Source organism: Aspergillus aculeatus (assembly GCF_001890905.1).
Source record: "Aspergillus aculeatus ATCC 16872 unplaced genomic scaffold ASPACscaffold_24, whole genome shotgun sequence".
Lineage (NCBI taxonomy): Eukaryota > Fungi > Ascomycota > Eurotiomycetes > Eurotiales > Aspergillaceae > Aspergillus > Aspergillus aculeatus.
This window is the reverse complement of record NW_017962999.1, coordinates 160,373-178,940: the sequence shown is the minus strand read 5'-3', so window position 1 is coordinate 178,940 and position 18,568 is coordinate 160,373. Positions and strand designations below refer to the sequence as shown.

Genomic DNA, 18,568 nt, shown 5'->3' with positions numbered 1-18,568 from the left:
GCAAAATAGAGAGACAACCTGAAGGAAATGACATAGGGAAATCGTAGGCCAGATGTGATACTGGTCGTTATCGACAGTGACTGTTACCACAATAGGTAGATGTAGTGACGGGCCAGAGTCCCGCTGATATCATGGGTGTACTAAGCCTTTTCACTCTTGACCCACAGTGTTCAAATGCCGGGTTGGACCAATTATTGGATGGCCACGAGATAACTGTGTGAGGTGCGAGGAGAAATGGCAGTTGTGACGTGGTGGGTGCAACTGTGTTTTGTGTCTGTTGATTATTCATTCCTTTTCTCCTGACGTCACGTTGCCGATCCCGACCGGACCCTGTTCGTGGCCCATGGCTCCGCTTTCCTTCTTTCATCAATTCTTACATTCTTACTTTAATACTCCTCTTCATTCATTTTATCGGTATCTATCTTCGAATTACTCTTTCGTTTCTCCTCTTATTCCATCTCACCTTCCCATACCACCACTCCTTCTTCCCGCCCCGTTCCACCTCCCACATCACACACCACACACCACACACCATACACAGCAATGACAGTCATCTGGGGCCTGGATCTCAAGGAGATCCAATGGAACAAATTCAAGAGCTCCAACATGTTCACCCGCATCTACCACCTCCGTCGCACGAAGATGATCGTCTACCAGCTGGCCATGATTCTGTGCGTGTGCTCCGAGTCCACCGGCACGGCCGCCTTATCAGGTAAGTTCAATCCTGTACACTATATTGTGCAAAAGCCAATTCTGATGACTTTTCTGCCGGATAGACTACGTCGACCAACAAAGCTACATCGAGCGCCACCACCCAGGAGTATCAGTCTACAACAACGACTTCGTCGGGGCCGCCTCCTATAACATCTTCGTCGGTGTCGCCGTCGCCACTATCTTCGGCGCCGCCTTCTTTTTCGACCTGTTCTGGCCTGAACGCCACGAGAGCAAGTCCGTCCGTTTGGCGTGGAAGATCAGCGGTGTGGTGGTGTCCATCATGATGCTTAGCTCGGCGTTGACAATGACGGTATGCGGATTCTTCAGACTGAAAACACTATCACAAAAGAGAGATGCTAAACCCTGCCTCTCCAGATAATCACCGCAACAAGAAGCGTCCAGGTCCATGGCACGGATGCCGCCGGCGCGAGACAGTTTTGGTCTGAGTCGAAGAAGAAGCCTGCTTTCGGTGCGTGCAACATTTCTCTCCATTCATTCCACATCTCTATACTAACGCTGAAGCAGTGTACCGCACGAACCCCAAAGCCCTCGCCTCGGTGGTCCTCGCATGGCCCGGTTGGGTATTCACCGTCGTCAGGTATGTTCCCCCGAATGACTCTCCTTCTTGGCGAGCCATCCCCTAACCCGTGTTTCCTCCTGCAGTGCAATCATCCTAATCGCCTCGCACAACCACGACGACGTCCACGGCCCCAAGTCCAACTACGGACGCCAGATGGAAGGAGAAGAGAAAATCCCCGAGCCCGAGACCACCGATGGCCTACACAACAGGACCCTTCGGGAGTAGACCAATCATAAACTGGTTTCAATAACGACACAAAAGAGATTCCCCCCATGTTTTGTTACGACACTTTCAGGAAGCACATGGTTTGGTTTTGCAAGGGAAATCAGCGTTCGGATTTGGATTGTATAGATACGGCGTTTTAGGATTCTTTTCACCACTTGATTTCCCTTTGGGATCGTGAGAATCAGGGTCACGATTCGGCTTGGTTGACCTGACATTGTTTTCAGCTTCATTGTACAGTACACTATCTATTACCCCCTAGCTGTAATTATAGAATCGACCGCCACCACATCTGGCGAATATGATTAATGATTGATTGCACGCATTCGATCTATAATGCCTTATTAGAAATCAACCAGATTAGATTCGCTTCTGGAACCGGATTCCGAGGGATGGCGCGAGGTGTTGATGGCTTTCTGAGGCATCAAATGACAAATCCATCCTCGTAACGTTATTCGTACTTTGTCAGCAATGACGTCGTCGGTTCCCCCCTGTCAGGAACCCTGGGCCCGATTTCGGCAATAGTTCTCGGATGGCAAAGATCGGCGGGGATGGGGGGAGGGGGAAATACGCCATTCATTCCGGAGAGGGGGTTTAATCTACGCCACTCAGAAGAATTCCGAGACAAGCGCAGATGCTCAGATGGGACAAGCGTGAGTGCCATGAACGGATCCCCGAGCGTTGACGTATTGCGCCCGGACCACCGGGGCTTTCGAGGGAAGTGATCGGCTACACATGTCATTGTTCATGAAGATCTTTCTCGCTTATGGACTTCTACTTTACAAGAAAGTGCATCAATTCTGTCTGGGGGCATTTGCGAGATAGCGGGAGTTGCCTTGAGCCCTGCGTCACTTGAACACCTGCACGTTTCGAAGCCCCTTGATCCGAACTCTCTTTAAGTATAGGTGGTCGCAACAGCGGGATACCGATCCTCCCCGTAGGTCGAGTTGAGGCTGACCTGGCCCGAGACCGACCCATCCTCCAGCCGGATCCAGGTCGCGATCTCCGTCCCCAGGGTCGTCTCGTTCAGCAGGATCTGTCGGGATCCCCGCGTCCAGGACCCGTACCCGCCGTAGCCCGTGTGACGCCCGAAGCACAGGTTTAGTCCGTTGCCGGTGAGGTTCATCCCGGGGAGCTGGGTGTCCCATTTGAAGCACCTTTCCGGAAATTCAGTCCTGGTTTAGAGTATAACGTTGGAAGGGGTGGGAAGCCAAGAAGAGGAAAGTGCTCACCAGTCATCACCATGGTCATGGCCGCTGAACGTCGCCAGTAGACCCTCGGTGTTCAATAACGCCTCCATGAACGGGATATCCTGGCCCGAGTAGCTGAACACCGTCCCGGATACCGCGCCCTGTCCGCTGGCCTCACCTTGCTGGTCCAGGGGGTCGTCGGCGTTGATGCCTGGTTCTGAGTGGGCGTCCACGCCCTGGTTCTGGAAGGCGAGCATCGCATTCACTGGGATGTGGTAGAAGGCGATCGAAGGGATGACTTTATCGTATTGTTCGGTGAGGTCGGCGTTGGTCTGCGTGAACCATTCGACTACCTGACCGCACTGGTGAGATCATTGCATTGAGGGAGGCAGTAGAGCCGAGGCCCATGTACTGTACTGACCGACTCATCCACCCAGCACGGCTGCGGCACTTCGCTGCCATTCTCCAGTTCCTGGAAGTAGTTCCCACCGCGGCTGTCGAAGAACCACATGATCAACGCTGGCGTAGTCGCTGAGGGGTCGGAAGGATAAACGGGCAGGTAGTAGTTCGACACCCCCGCGAGTTCCCCGGCAACCAGGCTTTGGGTTAAGCTGTTGGGGTAGGATTGCTCTCGCTGGAGGATGGCGCTGCGCGACAGGTTGTAGTCACTATCGTGATTCCCTTAGGTGGAAGCCCACAGCAACTGGCGTTCAACCAGGGGAGCAACGATCTCGTCGATGTAGTCGGTCGCATTCGACAGAAAGGTGTTTTCACCAGTAACAAGATCGCCGTTCAGGATAACCAGGTCCGGGCTTTCATTATCGAGGATGGTATTGATCACCGCAGTGCTTTCGATGTCCTGGATTGGTCCCCAGGTTGTGTCTTCCGCTGACGACATCGTCAGTTATGATTGTGCAAAGGATGAAGAACAGACAACTCACCCTCGCCGTAATGCAAGTCCTCGAATATCGACAGTTGGAACATGCCATCGCTGTTGAACTGAAGGCGGGTTCCGGACTGGTTTGTCGAGTTGACGTTTGGGAGTGCACGAATGCCAGACGCAAGGCCTAGAAGTGTTGGCACAATGTAGCGCACCATGGTGACAGCGCCTCGTCAAAGTGGTCTTTTGTTGAGGTGACCAGGTTGGGCTGTCCTTTGCTGGGGCCAGACAAATTAATAGCCCAGTCAACAAAAGCATCCTCGGCAAACTGCGGTGCACACGTGGGCATGAATCTATTCAGCAGCCCCCAATACGTTTCTTCAGTTGCTTACAAGTTAAGTAGCTCACAATTAAACCACCCTCCCAGTTGCTCTCCAGCATGGAGCACGTTGTGGCATCCCAGTCAATAAGAGGCTTGACGGGACGGGCACTGGCGGCCGCTAATTGCCGCCGTTCCTGCACCGGGTCCCGTAACTGCCACTATCGTGCGGTCAGTTCATTGCCAATTGGGCTCAACGGGATTGTTAGTATATTAGCATAGAGTGCTCTTGATGAACAGTATAGTTGGAGTGGTGATGTCAGCGGTTGCTTCTGGAGGTGTAATGGACTTGAAATGCAGCTCTTCGAAGCAAGGATCCGAACCGCAATATACTGTAATTTCGACGCCTGAGGCAGCAGAGCCACTGGCGCTCCGCAGATCGTTCACACCTACTCCACATGGTCTCTATCCCCTGGGATAATTGCTCAGCTTGGCTTTTGATTTTAGTCAATGTCAACTGAGTCCAACTGAACGTGGCCTCTACCATGGTGAAAGACAGACTAACCATGCAACACCTCTCAGCCTAAGGGCGCTGACGCCTCCAAGCCACGCCTATAACAAATAAGCTCGCGACAGCGATCGCAGTGACTAATTCTTTTGGGCTCTTGCCTTCAAGCTCCCAGTAGTCAAATGAGGCAGGTGAGGCAGGGGTGCCCTTATTTAATGTCTCCGGTGTCAAATGTACATGAACCTTGTCAGTCCTTTTTCCGTCGTCATGCGGCTCTTCCTCTTCCTCAGACCTTACGTCGGTCGCTTTACCGAGTTCGGCATAATAATCCTGTGATTGCACATTTTTCGACCGTACAAAGTTCTCGCGGTCCTTGTGGAGTCCAATGTTCGTTGTGAGGGAGCGTACCCGTTCTGCGACTGACGACCTCTTACCCCAGCAGTACTCATCCAGCTAGTCCCAGTACAGTAGATCGACGGATGAGACTGACCGGCAAGCGAGGTAGAACCATGCGCTCTTGGTGTCGATAGATTGCCTCATTCTCACCGATAATCGATCATCCTCCACGCCCAGCCCTCTGGCTTTCTCTTTAAAAACTCCAAGGCCTGCAGGAAACAGTTGGCTCGCGGCAAGAAAGACCGAAAGAACGCTTCGGGGCCCTGACTGTTAAGGATGTTCTGCGGTCGCTCGAGAAGCAACCACCATGGAATACTGCCTGCAAGCTGGGCAGGCGCAGCATAACAGAACTCCCAGTCGATGACGCCCGTCATGTGAAGGGACTCATCGACAAGCACATTCCCAGGACACAGATCATCACAGAAAAGCTTAAATGGGTCGTCATTATCAGTGGGAGATATAAAGCGCAGAGCCACCACTTTTAACAAACTGCGACAGGAATATTTCTCCCGACAGTCGATTGCATGTAGATGCTGTTCCGCTGTCTGTCCAGGTGGGTGTCCTGCAGGCGCAGGAGAGAATGTATGTACTCCAGCGAGCTGTGATAGACTCTCGACGGGGCGCAGTCTTCCAAACCACATGTTCTAGTTAACTCGTTCACTTCGAGAGTCAACGGTCTGCCTTTAACTCTGGTCGTGATTGGTGTCTCCTGTCCGCGATGCTTGCGAAGGCTGCCAATATGACTGAAATTCAGGCTCCACAACTCTAGCAGAATCTCTGCCATTTCTCCATACAGGATCTTCAGTGTCTGCGGGTCGACGTCTTGATCCAGTGCATCCTCTCTTTCAGATGTATCACCACCTTTGCGAAATTCGGACGGACATCCTTGCGCCCTCTACCCAGGTCATGATAATGAAAGGGCCGAGACCGGTAGGATTCTGCTCTGCTCTACCGTGAGCAATGACGCGCAGGACAGGGATGCGCGTCGTTGCAGCGATGAATTTCATCAGGATGGCCTCATTCTGAACCTTTTCATCCAAGAACACGGACTTTCCCGGCAGGGGAAATCTAATCAATCAATCTGGGCCCCTACCCTCTCAATGAAGCCAGAAGCCAAAGTTGAAGAACCCACAGTACATGGAGCGGAGTAAAAAATCGTCGCGACCGCGGTACTTGCTGGCAAGTTGGCAGATACCCTGGGAGGAGGCTGAGCACAGAGCTATCCATTCTTTCTTAACTCTCTCCAAACTTGCAAGACTTATGTTGTGAAAATACATTTTAGCCTCCAATTTTACCAGATACTAGGTAATGTTTAGAAGGTCAGAGGAAGTTATCGAGGCCTCGGCCTTCCACTGGGGGGGAAGTGGTGATACGTCTGGAGCATTACCTCTTCCCACTCCGATCCGCCTTAATGCATCAATTCCATATACAGGGATGCGAGGGTGCATCGAAAATGCGAAATTCACTTCATTATGTTAATCTAGGTCTAATACATAAAAAATCAACCCTGCACACCCCGAACCTGACCACAGGGCCCATTGGACATCTGAATCGTGGCTGCGGAGCTGTGAATGGAGGCCTTGGCGTAGGTCGACGCACTGTTGCAGGTGGTGGTATGGATCAGGTAACAGTAGCTGACCGAAGACGTAAGGTGGTTATAGTACGACATGGCGCAGGTGTTGGACTCCTGGCAGCTGACGCAGCAGTCATAGGCCGAAGCAGTGTTACCGACAGTTAGACTCTCGCCGGGAACGTTGGTGAAGGACAGGAGATAAGTATATTGGCCCGCGAAGTTACCGTAGTCCGAAGAAAACGGTAGGCCGGGGACGTTGTTCGTAGCGCATGCACCGAGCACGGTGGTGCTGCTGACGACGGAGACGGTGTTGGTGGAGGTGACAGTGGTCGTCACGGCTGGAGCAGTGGCAGTCTCGGTGATGGTGGAGGTGGTGCTGAAGCTCAGGGTGGTTGAGACGTCGCTGGGAACCACCACGGAGCTGGTCAGGACTGTGTTGGTCACCGTGGTAGTGGTGGTTGAGCCTGCAGCCGTCGTGGTGATAGGCACAGCAGTCACCGTCTCCACGCTGGTGGTCTTCACCACAATCTTCTCGTGACACTCCACAGCCTGCGGATACTGATAATCATCTAGCCATGCGGCGCAGTCTTCTTCCTCAGTGTCGAGAAGGGAGCGCTTAGCTGCCGTGGCGGTGGGCAGTGACTCAGCAAGTGGAGTGAACCCAGCTGAGGTAGCGACGGTGGAGGTAGAGGTGGTCGTGGTCGTCACCGTTGTGGCAACAGTGCTGGTCACGGTGGGGAGAGTGACTATCGCCGTTGAGGTGGTAAAGTCAGTGGAGGTGGTCGAGAAGGTATCGGTGGCGGTATCAGCGGTCGTCGTCAGAATGATGGTCACATAATCGGTGGCTGTCACCGTCACCAAGGCAGGAGTCTCTGTCACAGTGCCCTGGGTAGTCGAGGTGATCACAACTGCAGTAGGATCATGGCGAGTACGAGTAATAGTTGATGTAGGCAGGTCACCAGAAACAGAGCTTTTTCCTAATTTTGTATGGCAGTAAACACTAGCCCGGGCTTGAGATTGAACCTGGCTGCTGCTGGCCACCGGGGAACTTGAAGGCACCGGAACATTGGCCGCCGCCTGCCCAAGGAGCAGGCCCGCAACAAGGGGAATGAATTTCAGAGACATTTTGCGTGGAGAAGGAGGATGCTCGACTCTGTTCATCCGTATTCATTGGGGGGAGCGGAAGTTGCCCTAAATACCCTCTAGCTCCTCCTAAGTTTTTCTCCCTTCGGCGTCGCCGTCGGCTATTTTCACCTCGCATTGACATCGAGATCAATAGTGTAAAAAAACACGAGGAACTAACTCAGGAACACGATCCTGATCCCCGCTTGCCATGAGCGATTTTAATCTGGGTCCATTATCGAATGCCGTAAATACGGCAGTCTTCACCATTTCCTCATCTCATTCCCGGTCCTTCCCATCCACCCCAACTCCCCCCGTCACTCTTTCATTTTCAATGTATTGACCATTTTCACACCCATTCTCTCTTTTAACTTCCCCTAACCTATACATTCTTTATCTTTAGTAGGAAGAAGAGACCGTCAAAGCAAGATGGCGCATCTGCTGGCGCGAGGATGGATACTTGCCGCCGTGTTGGCGCAAGCCCTCGCCTTGACCGTTGATATTCAACCCACCACCACTGCTCTGGTTTCTACCCCGGTGGCCACAGCAACTCATCATCACTGGACCTATAGTTCCAGGCCATTGCCCAGTCGCAGACCCTGTAGCGCTCGTTCGTCTTCTGCCATTCCTTCGTCGGTGGCTACACCTGCCACATCGTCTGCTATTCCTTCATCTGTGGCTACACCTGCCACATCGCTTGCCATTCCTTCCTCATCCCCCGTGAAGGTCACGCCAGTGATCAGCCCTTCCGCCCCATCATCTTCTCCAGTAAAGACATCACCCGCGGCCAGCTCCGTGATCCCTTCATCGCGACCAGTTCCAAGCCATTCAGCAAGCTCGCGGCCTCACTGGACTTACGTCTCCCGACCTCTGCCGCACCGCAGCTGCTCGTCAAGTGCAAGCTCGAGCGCTTTCATTCCCTCCTCACGGCCTGTTCAAACTACGCCAGCTGCGCCAACGCCGACTGTTGTCACTGATACCTCGAGCTTGACTTCCACCGGTGCCGCTCAGTTGGGTACCACAGCTGCGCTAACGTCGACTGTTGTCACCGATACTTCGATCTTGACTTCCACCGGTGCCGCTCAGTTGGGTACCACAGCTGCGCCAACGGCGACTGTTGTCACTGATACCTCGATCTTGACTTCCACCGGTGCTGCTCAGTTGGGTACCACGGCTGCATCCAGCTCCTCAGGTCCGCAACTCACCACATCTACGGTGCTCACCACGCGGACCGCCACCATCACAGCTTGCCCGACTACGATCCCCAACTGCCCTGCCAGTGCGAAGACGACCTTCGTAACCACGGAAACGGTGGTGGTCTCAACTACCATTTGCCCTGTGACCGAAGCAGCCACCATCACCCAAGCTGTGCCCACCTCATCTGCAGGTCCTGGTGCCAATGGCCAACAGGGCAATGGAGGTTCTGAGCTGACCACCTCCACCGTGTTCACAACCCGCACTGCAACAATCACGGCATGCCCTTCCTCCGTGACCAACTGCCCAGCTCGGTCCAAGACAACCTATCTCACCACTGAGACCATTGTTGCGTATACTACTATTTGCCCTGTGGCTGAAGCCGCCACCACCGCCGTCCAAGCCGTGCCCACGTTCTCCTCATCACCTGCCGACACGGGTGCTCATGGTCAGGGCAACAGTGGTTCCAAGCTCACTACCTCGACCGTCTTCACCACTCGCACTGCGACGATCACCGCCTGCCCGTCTTCTGTGACTGACTGCCCGGCCCGCTCCAGGACTACCTATCTCACCACCGAGACAGTTGTGGCTTACACTACCATTTGCCCGGTAGCCGACGCAACCAGTGCTCACGGCGCGAACCCCACCGCCCTTGCAACTACAGGACCTGCCGGTGCGAATGCGGCAGGTAGCAGCCCGGAGCTGACGACGTCCACCATCCTGACAACGCGCACGACCACAATCACCGCGTGCCCGTCATCCGTGACTGACTGCCCCGCCAGATCGAAGATCGCCCAACCGACCACCGAGACCTTGGTGATCGGAACCACCGTCTACCCCGTGACGAACAAGCCCACTGAAGTCCGCGGCGGCGGCGGCGGCGGCGGCGGCGGTGCTGCCGGTAATGCTCCTTCGCAGACGACTTCCACCGTCCTCAGCACCCGAGTCGCGACCGTGAGCGCCTGCGTCGAAGACGATTCCCACTGTCAGACCTCGCAGGGCGCATACCTGACCACTGAGACCCTGGTCGTCGCCACAACCGTCGTCCCGGTTACCTCAGCCGGCCAAACCTCCGTTGCGGCGGAAGGCGTCGACGCTGTCACCGCTGTCCCCGTGCCCACATCTACCACTCTAGCCAACGGCGGCGTCGCAGCCGGCGCAGATACGACCTACACGACCACCATCACCGTGGACTCCTGCTCGAGTGACGGGACTTGCACCGGATACGTCAGCACGATCACTGTGTCGAAGACCGATGCCGCTCAGTCGACCGCCGTCGGCGCGGCGGCTTCGCACTACACCCCCGGCGGACAGCTGGGCTTCGCGACGAGCAGTCACGCTGCTTCGCCTACCTCCGCGCGTCTCATTCCCGCGAGCAGCAGTCAGCACAGTGGCAGTGCAATGAGCGCGGCCGTTGTGCCCTCCGGTTCCGGTAGCGCGGCGGGTGCGTTGTACACGGGCGCTGCTGCTACGGGAGCGCAGGGGTCGGTGCTGGGGCCGATTGTTGGAACGGTGATGGCTGTTCTTATGGCGCTGGTGATTTGAAGATAGGATTTCATTCTAGGATCACACTCCTTGCTTTATCGATTTGATTATGTCCTATGCAGTATATGAAATTAATCTTTTCCTAGTCATTTTATGTACATCAGTGCTTTAGATTGGGCTAGACCCCCTTCGGCGATCTCGGATCTCGGCCCCTCGGGTCTACATAGGTACATCTACACCATCCAGAAACACAGGATTCAATTATGCTCAATCCGATACCCAAAAGTCCCATGTAAAAGTACCTAATATATATTCTAGCCGCAGATAAAATGCCCTACTAGTCTCTTAATATGTACAGCACATCGCACATCGCACAAACAGCTCAAGCCGAGCCAATTCAATTGACAATCAGCCCATACCGAATCGACGACTCCAGCTCGAACGGCATCTTGACCATATGCATCAGGCACCGCTTCAGGATCTCCTCTGCGCGCAAGGCTTCATGCACATACCGCTTGGCGTACAGCGTGAGAAATGCGCGGAGATCCTTGGTCTCCTCTGCTGCCGGGTCAGGCATCATCAGGCCGGCGATCTGGTCGGAGAGGTTGCGCGCATCTCCGGGGAGGTACGCATCGCTGATCTGGGAGACGACCGTCGCGAAGCGCGGCACGAAGCTGTGGAGCATGCTTTTCAGGTATTCGTAGTCTTGGAAGGAGGCTTGGTCGAGGCCGGTGCGGCCTAGGGTGACGAGGACGCTGGGGTTTGTTAGATGTTGTTGGGGGGGGGTAAGGAGAGAACATGGGGGGAAAGAAGGTGAGGAAGGAGAAGGGAAGGGACGAGAAGGGAGGGGGCAAACACTTACACGTATAGAAACTGGCTATCCTCCTCGGTTTCCCCCGCAATGACCTGGTCCCTGCATCGTCTCAGTCACAGGCTCCGTTTGGAAGAGGGTCACACACCAGACATTGAAGCCGAGGAGTACCCACCGTGGAATCTCAGCGAATAGCAGTGTAGGGATGGAAATGTTCTTCAATAATGTTTCTACGAAGGTTCCAGCTGGTACGTAGGCGTCTTGTCGGTCATCGACAGATACCAAGGCGCGGTTGATGAAGCGGTACTGAGAGGTTGGCCCATCTGTGCTGTGGTCGAATACACTATGAATCGCAATTAGCGAATGAACTCGAAAGTGGTTCGTACATTAGAAAGTCGCGGCTTACATCTTGCCATGTCCATTGAAGACTAGAACCTTGGCCTCGACTGAAACCTCGGTATCGGGGAAAGGTAGCCGGGAATAACCTCCATGGAGAAAGAAATACCGCATGGATCCCTTCCCACCCGAGGAGTATAACGGGTCAAGCGAGGAAGTCAACTTATGCATTGGAAGGTTGTGTGTGGGGTCACAGAGTGGCGTGATTCGAGCGATTGCACGGGAATGATATGTTATGGGACCTTGGTTGAAGAAAATGGCATTTTGCGGGTCACGCGCCTAAACAGTGGCGGTGACGGGTATATGGAAGATTGAACAGAGAATTACACGTGGCGCCATATTCTATTTTTGGCCTTGGTGGAGAGCATCCCTTCGAGGCCTTCGTCCGACGTTCCCGAGATCCGAGTCTACTTGTACACTGGAAGCTAGGCTCGGGTTATCGGAGTATTCAGGGATGTGCGGACAGTGATCTGCGTAGTAAGAGCATCATTCCCTAAGGTGACACGGTTGTCTACTGCCTCATCAAATTGATCGGCCTTCACCGACTAGAGAAGTGTGGACCATTTGTGCCAAGATCGTCTCCTCAATTGGGTCGCATTCGAAGCAATCCTCGACCCTCGGGCAAGGGTCTATGGTCGTACTCGCCCCGCTGGTTGCGAAGCGAATGGTCGAATCCCTTAAGGGTTCGGGTGGAAAACCCTTAAGTGCATTGCATATGATCAGGTTGATTATTGGGCTCCCATAACTCGGTGCTTCTGAATAATCGTGACGAATCTGACGTGGTGTCGAGGTTATATACAGCATGGACCACCCTTCCAGGGAGGTCACTCGGCAGATTGGGGACCCTACAAAGCCCCCTGCTCTCAACGATCAGGAACATTGACTCCACTACCGGGAACCGTGCTCAAGTAACCGAGGGTGTGCGAGAGGCCCAATGGGTCAGGACCGCCTTCATACACGATGCTGCGACTGCAGCGCTATAGCCTTGCCACAGCTTATTTTTGTGACTGTCAGCATAGTCGCACACTCCCTTAATGACGACAGTCGGAAATGCATCCCAGGCCCCCGCCGCTTCCATCTCAAACCCGATCACTTGATATTGCTCAACAAACCGATCGCGATCCTGCGCAGATTTCATTACGCCATCACCACACGCTACACGACCAAAGTGCACCACTGGACGTGGCGAATCAAGGTTAGCCAGACGAGACCTACTCACCACACGACTCGCCTCACACCCCAGATTGTCACACGATGTGTCTAGGGCATATTGGCAAACTGTGCCGTCGGTGACGTTGCATGTTTCACATGCGCTTTGGGCACGACATTGATGTTGGTAACTGGATTCATACAGATGATCCCGATGGGCACCTGGGTAGGCGAGACTTTCGCCCGTCGCTGAGCGAAGAAGCGTTTTCAGTGTGGTACTCGTTTCATCACTTATGCGATCATAATAGTAGCTGGTTTCACTTAACATGCGCAAGAAAGAGCGCAGACGGTCCACCGGTCGCCCGAAATTATCTTCAGGGTCATCCTTCGGAACGAAGCCGTTGGCATAGTAGCGGCCGAAGTCGATCTGCTTCAGTCCGGTACTGATTATCACGTCCCCTAACACAATCTCCTTCTTTGCCCGAGAATTGTAGGGTGCACCACCGCACACTCCGACCACCAGGCAAAGGCCCAACTTTGGGAAGGTCGACTTGAGGCGAATTGTACTGTTGGCCGAATTGAGCTTGCCCATTCCGGGGAGGTGGACGATGACGACGGACGTTTTCCCAATGCGGCCGGTTGTATAGGCATTGGCATCCTTACGAGCTGCCTCAGGCAAGCTTTCATAAATCTCATCCATGACGCCCATGACTGCATTTGATTCCAGACCCAACGCGCAGATGATGGCCACGCTATAGGTATCTGGGTCCATCTGGAAAGATAGCTCGTCATCGAACTCAGGGCAAGGACTCCAGGTTCGGGATGGTCTGCATTGATCTGCGGTGTATCGCCGTTTGACCGGGTGCGACTGGATCGAACCATTGGGATGCGAGCGTTTCCCACCGTTCAGAAGTCGCTTTTGACGGGCTAGGTCTATGGCCCGTTGATCCTTGTTCTTGCTCAAGGACAAAAGAAGATTATCTATCTCTTCGATATCGGCGTTGAACTCTTCTGCCAACTGATCCTCGATAGGTGACACGACCTGGTCATATAGCAATCGACAGAGATGTTCTGGGTTGGCTTTTTCGGAGTCCCAAACATCCCAGTTCACACAAGCTCCAATTGCATTGCGGTATCTGGTGCTCATATCCCATTCGGACTGCTCCCATAATCGCTGCGCGGTGAAAAGATCGGTATTGGGATCCTCTGTCCCGTCGAGAGGCATATCCGCTGTATCACGCAACTCGCTGATATGCTTACCGAACCATAACTCAAGCAGGATGATTCCGAGAGAGAGAACAAACGGACTCGAATGAGCCAGGTCCTGCCAATCATGGGTCTCTTTATCTCTATCTTCTTGCTGTGCCGGCCGAGCGGCAATCAATGGCCGAGGAACGACTTGGCCCTGGTCTGTTTGCATGAAGATGACACGCGTCGAGGTTAGAGTCGTCGGCAACCAACGAGTCTCATAGAGCTGCAAAGCGGAATGCGCAAGAACCACAGCGAGAATCCGGCGCAGCTTTAGCGGCAACGGTGGCGTCATCCGTAGGACTTCGTCAAGTGTCAACGCTTGAGCGTATGTGGGCGCCGAGGCTCGCTCACGGGGAGGTGGTCTCTTGACCATTTTGCCGCCCTCGATACCCAGGTTGAGTATCGACATATTGCTTGCGGGAAGGGCAAGACATATTGACTCAATGGCGATGTCGCGCGACGGAGGCCCATTGGGAGCCGCAGTAAGTGTGAATCTGATGGCAATTTGCTCTTTAGGGCTCAGGTCCAAATCACGCTGGCAGGAAGAGACAGAAGTGCTCATACTTGGATCCGGAAGAGTCACGTTGACAATACCCTCGAACCACTTGTAGGAGGAGGCGGAGGCCTTGGTAAAAAGCATTTTGAAATTTAGCTGGACGCGCGAATGTTCCGAATGGGAATGAGTTTGAAGATAAAGCATTGAGCCATGACAGGAGTTGCATTGGCACTGCCCCTTGGCTGAAACACATTCATGCAGCACTCTTGCAAAAGCTCGGGTCTTTTCGAAAGACGGTTGCTTCTTATGACGTCTTGAGGGCGGCACTGGTGTCTCATGGCTACAAAGACGATCTAATTCGCGAGCGCATTGGCTAAATTTGTTCACTGTGGCGTACTGATCCCCCTCGGTAGAACACAATTCAAAATCGGTACAGGAGATGGTGCCAGCCCGGATGCCTTCGAGTAAAGGATAGAACGAGTTGACCTAGTCACGTTTGCTCAGTACAGACTTCCTCGATATCCGAGCTGCCCGACCATTACCTCGGCAGAAGTTCTGTCCTGTCGCAATATGCTCTCAAGAATCCCCAGCATCTCCGTTATTTGTTCCACGCAAGCATTCCTCATTTCTGTCGCTGCTTTGGGAGAGAGAGATGCAGCAATGGTGGGTTGTCGTAGGCCCAGGAGAATGAGATCGGCCTCGAATAAAACGTAGGGAATGCGCTTGTCTGCATTGTCGCGGTATTGCGTAACCCGTTGGCTGGCGATGGAAGCAAAGTGGGGTAAAACAGCTTGGAATAGCAAGAATAGTTCACCAGGAGGTTGATCCACTTTCCCTGATGCGAAAGCCATCAAGTCAGATATAAGAATAGGTATAATCTTGCCATGAGTGACACGGTGGGATGGTGATTGGTGAGTGTAGAAAAGTTGAGGTGTCAAAGAGTTGGAGAGTCGAGATAACGTTCAGTTGATCTCCAGCTCGATCTCGGCTCAGCCTCATTGACTAGTGCTGATGCCACGTGACAGCCTACGTTTTCCTTTCCCCTCTTTCCCCGTCTTAGTCAATTTAAGCTCCTGTCTGGAGGATTCCAGATATGCAGCCTCGATCATGGAAGACCCTGAAGACCCCGAAAAGCGTCAGATCACGGTGCTGGCTCAGAAAGCGGTCATCGCTTTGGAAAAGTGCCTCCAAGTCTCGGGCTCATTTTCCCACTTGGCTGAAGCTCAGCTCGCGCGCTTTAACCTGTGGGCTACCAATATAGGTGTTTTCGCTAAGTATAAAGCATCCTTGGAGTATCGTCTGAGGGACAGCCCAGACGTTCAGAGAATCATCATCAACCTGCTCGAGATTCTGGCTCTATATGCCGGTCAGGGTGCGTAATCAAGCGATAACCTCGCCTACAATGTCCTGCTTTCCCGACTTGGGCAGCGCTGCAAGCTGATATGTGTACAGCTCTTCGCACCGAGTTGGAAGTATCTAGCCCCAACAATGAGGAAGCAAGTCGCTCAGAGGTATCAACTCAGTGTGAGACCACAATCCCGGGACACGACATCAGTAACACAATACCTTACCATTCAGATTTTCAGATGCAACCTCTGAACAACTTGTCCATCGTGCCGGCATATCAAGCCGTAGAGGACACCATCACTCGTCTTCATCACCTTTCAACTGCGATACGTAATGCTGGAGTTAGGAATCCTTATTCGCGCATCACTCGTTTGATTATCCTTGACGAAGATGGCAATGATATCAATCAAGCCTTTGAATCCTTCATATCCCAGGTGCTGAAGCTCCGACACTCTCGCTTGTCGGAAGCCTTGCGATCTCGACTTGCGGATGCTATTTGCTTTCGACGACGTCGGTTTCTGTACAACAAGCCGTCGGCAAAGAAGTACCAGGGTGGCTTCGTCGCCCCGGTTCTGCCGAGTGGCCGGGGGGTCCACCATATACCCACCCCACCAGCCAGCCGGAAGCGACCCTCAATACCAGATGCTCCGCTCCCTCCGCCCGCGCAAGCCCTTACGACTCGAACGGCGTCTACCTTTTATCCTCAACGATTCCAGTACCCACGCTTATCGGAACCGTCTGTGGTGTCTACAGCAACACCAAGCTCTCACATTCCGCAAATGAATGAACACATTCCCAAACCCCCATCAGTAGCTTCCGGACAGAAAGAGGCGCAATGCCCATTCTGCCCTTTTGTCATCAATATCAAGTATCTGACTGGCACTCGATGGATGTAAGTGAACATGATTTACAAGCCTTCAAACGCTGAACTCTTTGGTAGAAAGCATTTTCAGGATGACCTGGAACCGTACATCTGTCTCTTCGAAGACTGTACGAGCCCTCGTGAGCTGTTCTCTTCCGCTGAGCAATGGCTGGCGCACATGAAAGCCCATCCAGCACCATCGGCGGAATGGATCTGCGCAATGCACCATGCATCGTCAAATCAGATAGTAATGAAGACTGCCGAGGAGTTTGCGAATCATATCAGAGACATGCATTCTGGACGTTTTACCGATATGCAGATCAAGAAGCTTCTGATCCGAGCCGCGCGACCTGGTCCCATATTTTCCAGTTGTCCATTCTGTGACTGGCTGGAGCATCCAGATCCTGAAAAGCCAAAAGTCTCTGGTGGGCCGACACCTATCGAGGAACACATTGCTGACCACCTGTTCGACTTGGCGCTTTTGTCGCTTCCGCCGATGCAGAATAACGAGACCAGCGACGAGGAGATAAGGGACAGTTTGGCAAACGTATCGATCGTTAGTGCCAACCGCCACAGTGCGCTGTCGCAGGATTTATCAGGCTTTGAATTTATCAGCTATCGGAGCCCCTCACCCGCTAGTGAAGCTATGTATACATCTAGACATAGTCACATCTCTCCTGTTCCAAGCGTTGATGCTCTTAGCTATCAACCTGATTCGCCTCCTCCCCGGGATAGTTTGTCTCCCTTTGAACAGAGTCCGAGACCTCTTCCCGCAAGCGACGATCCAAATTCTCAAAGTTTCTCCAGGTGCAGATGGCATGATTGCTCTTACTCCTGCACATGGGGCTTTCAAGGTACCCTGCTCAAACACATAAAAGACGACCACGTCGCACCCATTGGATTCCGCTGTTCAGCAGAAGGATGCAGTACATCATACAGTCTCCAGGAAGATTTGATCCACCATATCAAAATCACTCACGGTGGGGTAGTTGTGGATAACGCCGAAGTCCATCCGTTCAAAATTTTCGAGGAGCTGGAACAAAAAGCTCTGCAAACATCGGGGCAACCGCTCATATGCAGGTGGGATGATTGCCCACAGCGCGAATCTTTCTTTTCATCGCACTCCTTGCTTTTCCACATCGACCGCGACCACGTCGTGCCCGAGAATGGTGACTATTCTGGGAGCATTCGTAATTTGGATCCATCTATGATGTCCGCCCCGAAAAACCCGAAGGATTATTACGCCGTCTTCAATGACCATTTTGAAATCGAGCCCCCACGAAGAGAAAATTCGATGGAAGAATTGCCGGGGCAGGAGTCTGAAATGATCAAATGCATCTGCGGCCTCAACCACGATGACGGCCAGACGATTTACTGCGAAAAATGCAATACGTGGCAACACATAGTTTGCTACTACGGCGATAGACAATTCCCCGATGAACATATGTGCGGAGACTGCCAGCCCCGTCCTCTCAATTCCCATCGCGCACGAGCTCTGCAAGAAGCTCAACTCGAGGCGGCATCAGCAGCAACTCGGCGTGAAGAAGAGAATCGAAAGACACGAAAGCGCCGCAGAAGAAAAGATCGGGATCTTGGTGAAGCTGGCAGCGACTCCAGGGCTGCTTCAAGCCCTCTCCCCCGACGCAACGAGCCTGGTGCCGAAGCGGATCTATTTCCCAACGAGAGCGCACCGGTCCGAAAGCGCAGACGTCAAATCCCTTCAGCTCCTGTTTATATGTCTACAGACATCTCAGAGAAGGAACCCCCAAGCAAGAAGCCTCCCCGTAGCGAGCATCAAGAGCTATGAAGCAAGAGGAAGGCTAAGCACAATCAGGCGCTCGAGCGGGGGCGGAAGCAGTTCTGGCGAACCGATTACCGCGTAAAAGGCTCTCGGTTCATCGAGTGATGATCGAACTTATAATTCTGCGATTACACTCAGCGTCTTGGCCAAGACCGTCTAATTTTTAGAGTGGCGTGCTAATCGCTACTTTGGGCGAGATATCGGAGCGGGGATGACGATCTGCGACAAATGAGTTTCCTCCCGTGCCACCAAGGTACGCCAGGGACCTTGAG

The 18,568-nt window shown here is 53.3% G+C and overlaps 7 protein-coding genes across 7 annotated transcripts; 2 read left to right on the top strand and 5 right to left on the bottom strand.

Moving 5' to 3' along the window:
• Positions 1-530: 530 nt before the first annotated feature.
• On the top strand, positions 531-1,764 carry ASPACDRAFT_82432 (uncharacterized protein). Its single transcript, XM_020206091.1, has 5 exons — positions 531-712; positions 777-1,024; positions 1,090-1,183; positions 1,240-1,312; positions 1,378-1,764. Exons 1-5 carry the CDS (start codon positions 544-546, stop codon positions 1,517-1,519), a joined length of 726 nt encoding a protein of 241 aa, XP_020051153.1. The 5' UTR covers positions 531-543; the 3' UTR covers positions 1,520-1,764.
• A 647-nt stretch (positions 1,765-2,411) lies between these two features.
• On the bottom strand, positions 2,412-3,804 carry ASPACDRAFT_55609 (metallophosphoesterase family protein; the record flags this gene model as incomplete). Its single annotated transcript, XM_020203025.1, has 5 exons — positions 2,412-2,673; positions 2,749-3,059; positions 3,128-3,374; positions 3,405-3,594; positions 3,648-3,804. The coding sequence occupies 5 exons, from the start codon at positions 3,802-3,804 to the stop codon at positions 2,412-2,414; spliced, it is 1,167 nt and encodes a 388-aa protein (XP_020051152.1).
• Positions 3,805-3,943: 139 nt separating this feature from the next.
• Positions 3,944-6,086, bottom strand: ASPACDRAFT_55608 (phosphotransferase family protein; the record flags this gene model as incomplete). The annotated part of the gene is made up of 7 exons (XM_020203024.1): positions 3,944-4,126; positions 4,711-4,866; positions 4,900-4,994; positions 5,030-5,237; positions 5,324-5,651; positions 5,692-5,877; positions 5,938-6,086. 7 exons carry the CDS (start codon positions 6,084-6,086, stop codon positions 3,944-3,946), a joined length of 1,305 nt encoding a protein of 434 aa, XP_020051151.1.
• Positions 6,087-6,310: 224 nt separating this feature from the next.
• Positions 6,311-7,507, bottom strand: ASPACDRAFT_1860700 (uncharacterized protein; the record flags this gene model as incomplete). The annotated part of the gene is made up of 1 exon (XM_020197764.1): positions 6,311-7,507. The coding sequence occupies one exon, from the start codon at positions 7,505-7,507 to the stop codon at positions 6,311-6,313; it is 1,197 nt and encodes a 398-aa protein (XP_020051150.1).
• Positions 7,508-10,580: 3,073 nt separating this feature from the next.
• ASPACDRAFT_64959 (uncharacterized protein) lies at positions 10,581-11,561 on the bottom strand (the record flags this gene model as incomplete). Its single annotated transcript, XM_020204058.1, has 4 exons — positions 10,581-10,938; positions 11,046-11,096; positions 11,143-11,337; positions 11,401-11,561. The coding sequence occupies 4 exons, from the start codon at positions 11,559-11,561 to the stop codon at positions 10,581-10,583; spliced, it is 765 nt and encodes a 254-aa protein (XP_020051149.1).
• A 733-nt stretch (positions 11,562-12,294) lies between these two features.
• ASPACDRAFT_37262 (5'-methylthioadenosine/S-adenosylhomocysteine nucleosidase family protein) lies at positions 12,295-13,311 on the bottom strand (the record flags this gene model as incomplete). Its single annotated transcript, XM_020200284.1, has 1 exon — positions 12,295-13,311. The coding sequence occupies one exon, from the start codon at positions 13,309-13,311 to the stop codon at positions 12,295-12,297; it is 1,017 nt and encodes a 338-aa protein (XP_020051148.1).
• Positions 13,312-15,393: 2,082 nt separating this feature from the next.
• Positions 15,394-18,302, top strand: ASPACDRAFT_64957 (uncharacterized protein; the record flags this gene model as incomplete). Its single annotated transcript, XM_020204057.1, has 5 exons — positions 15,394-15,658; positions 15,739-16,525; positions 16,574-17,070; positions 17,162-17,349; positions 17,442-18,302. 5 exons carry the CDS (start codon positions 15,394-15,396, stop codon positions 18,300-18,302), a joined length of 2,598 nt encoding a protein of 865 aa, XP_020051147.1.
• Between the last annotated feature and the right edge of the window lie 266 nt (positions 18,303-18,568).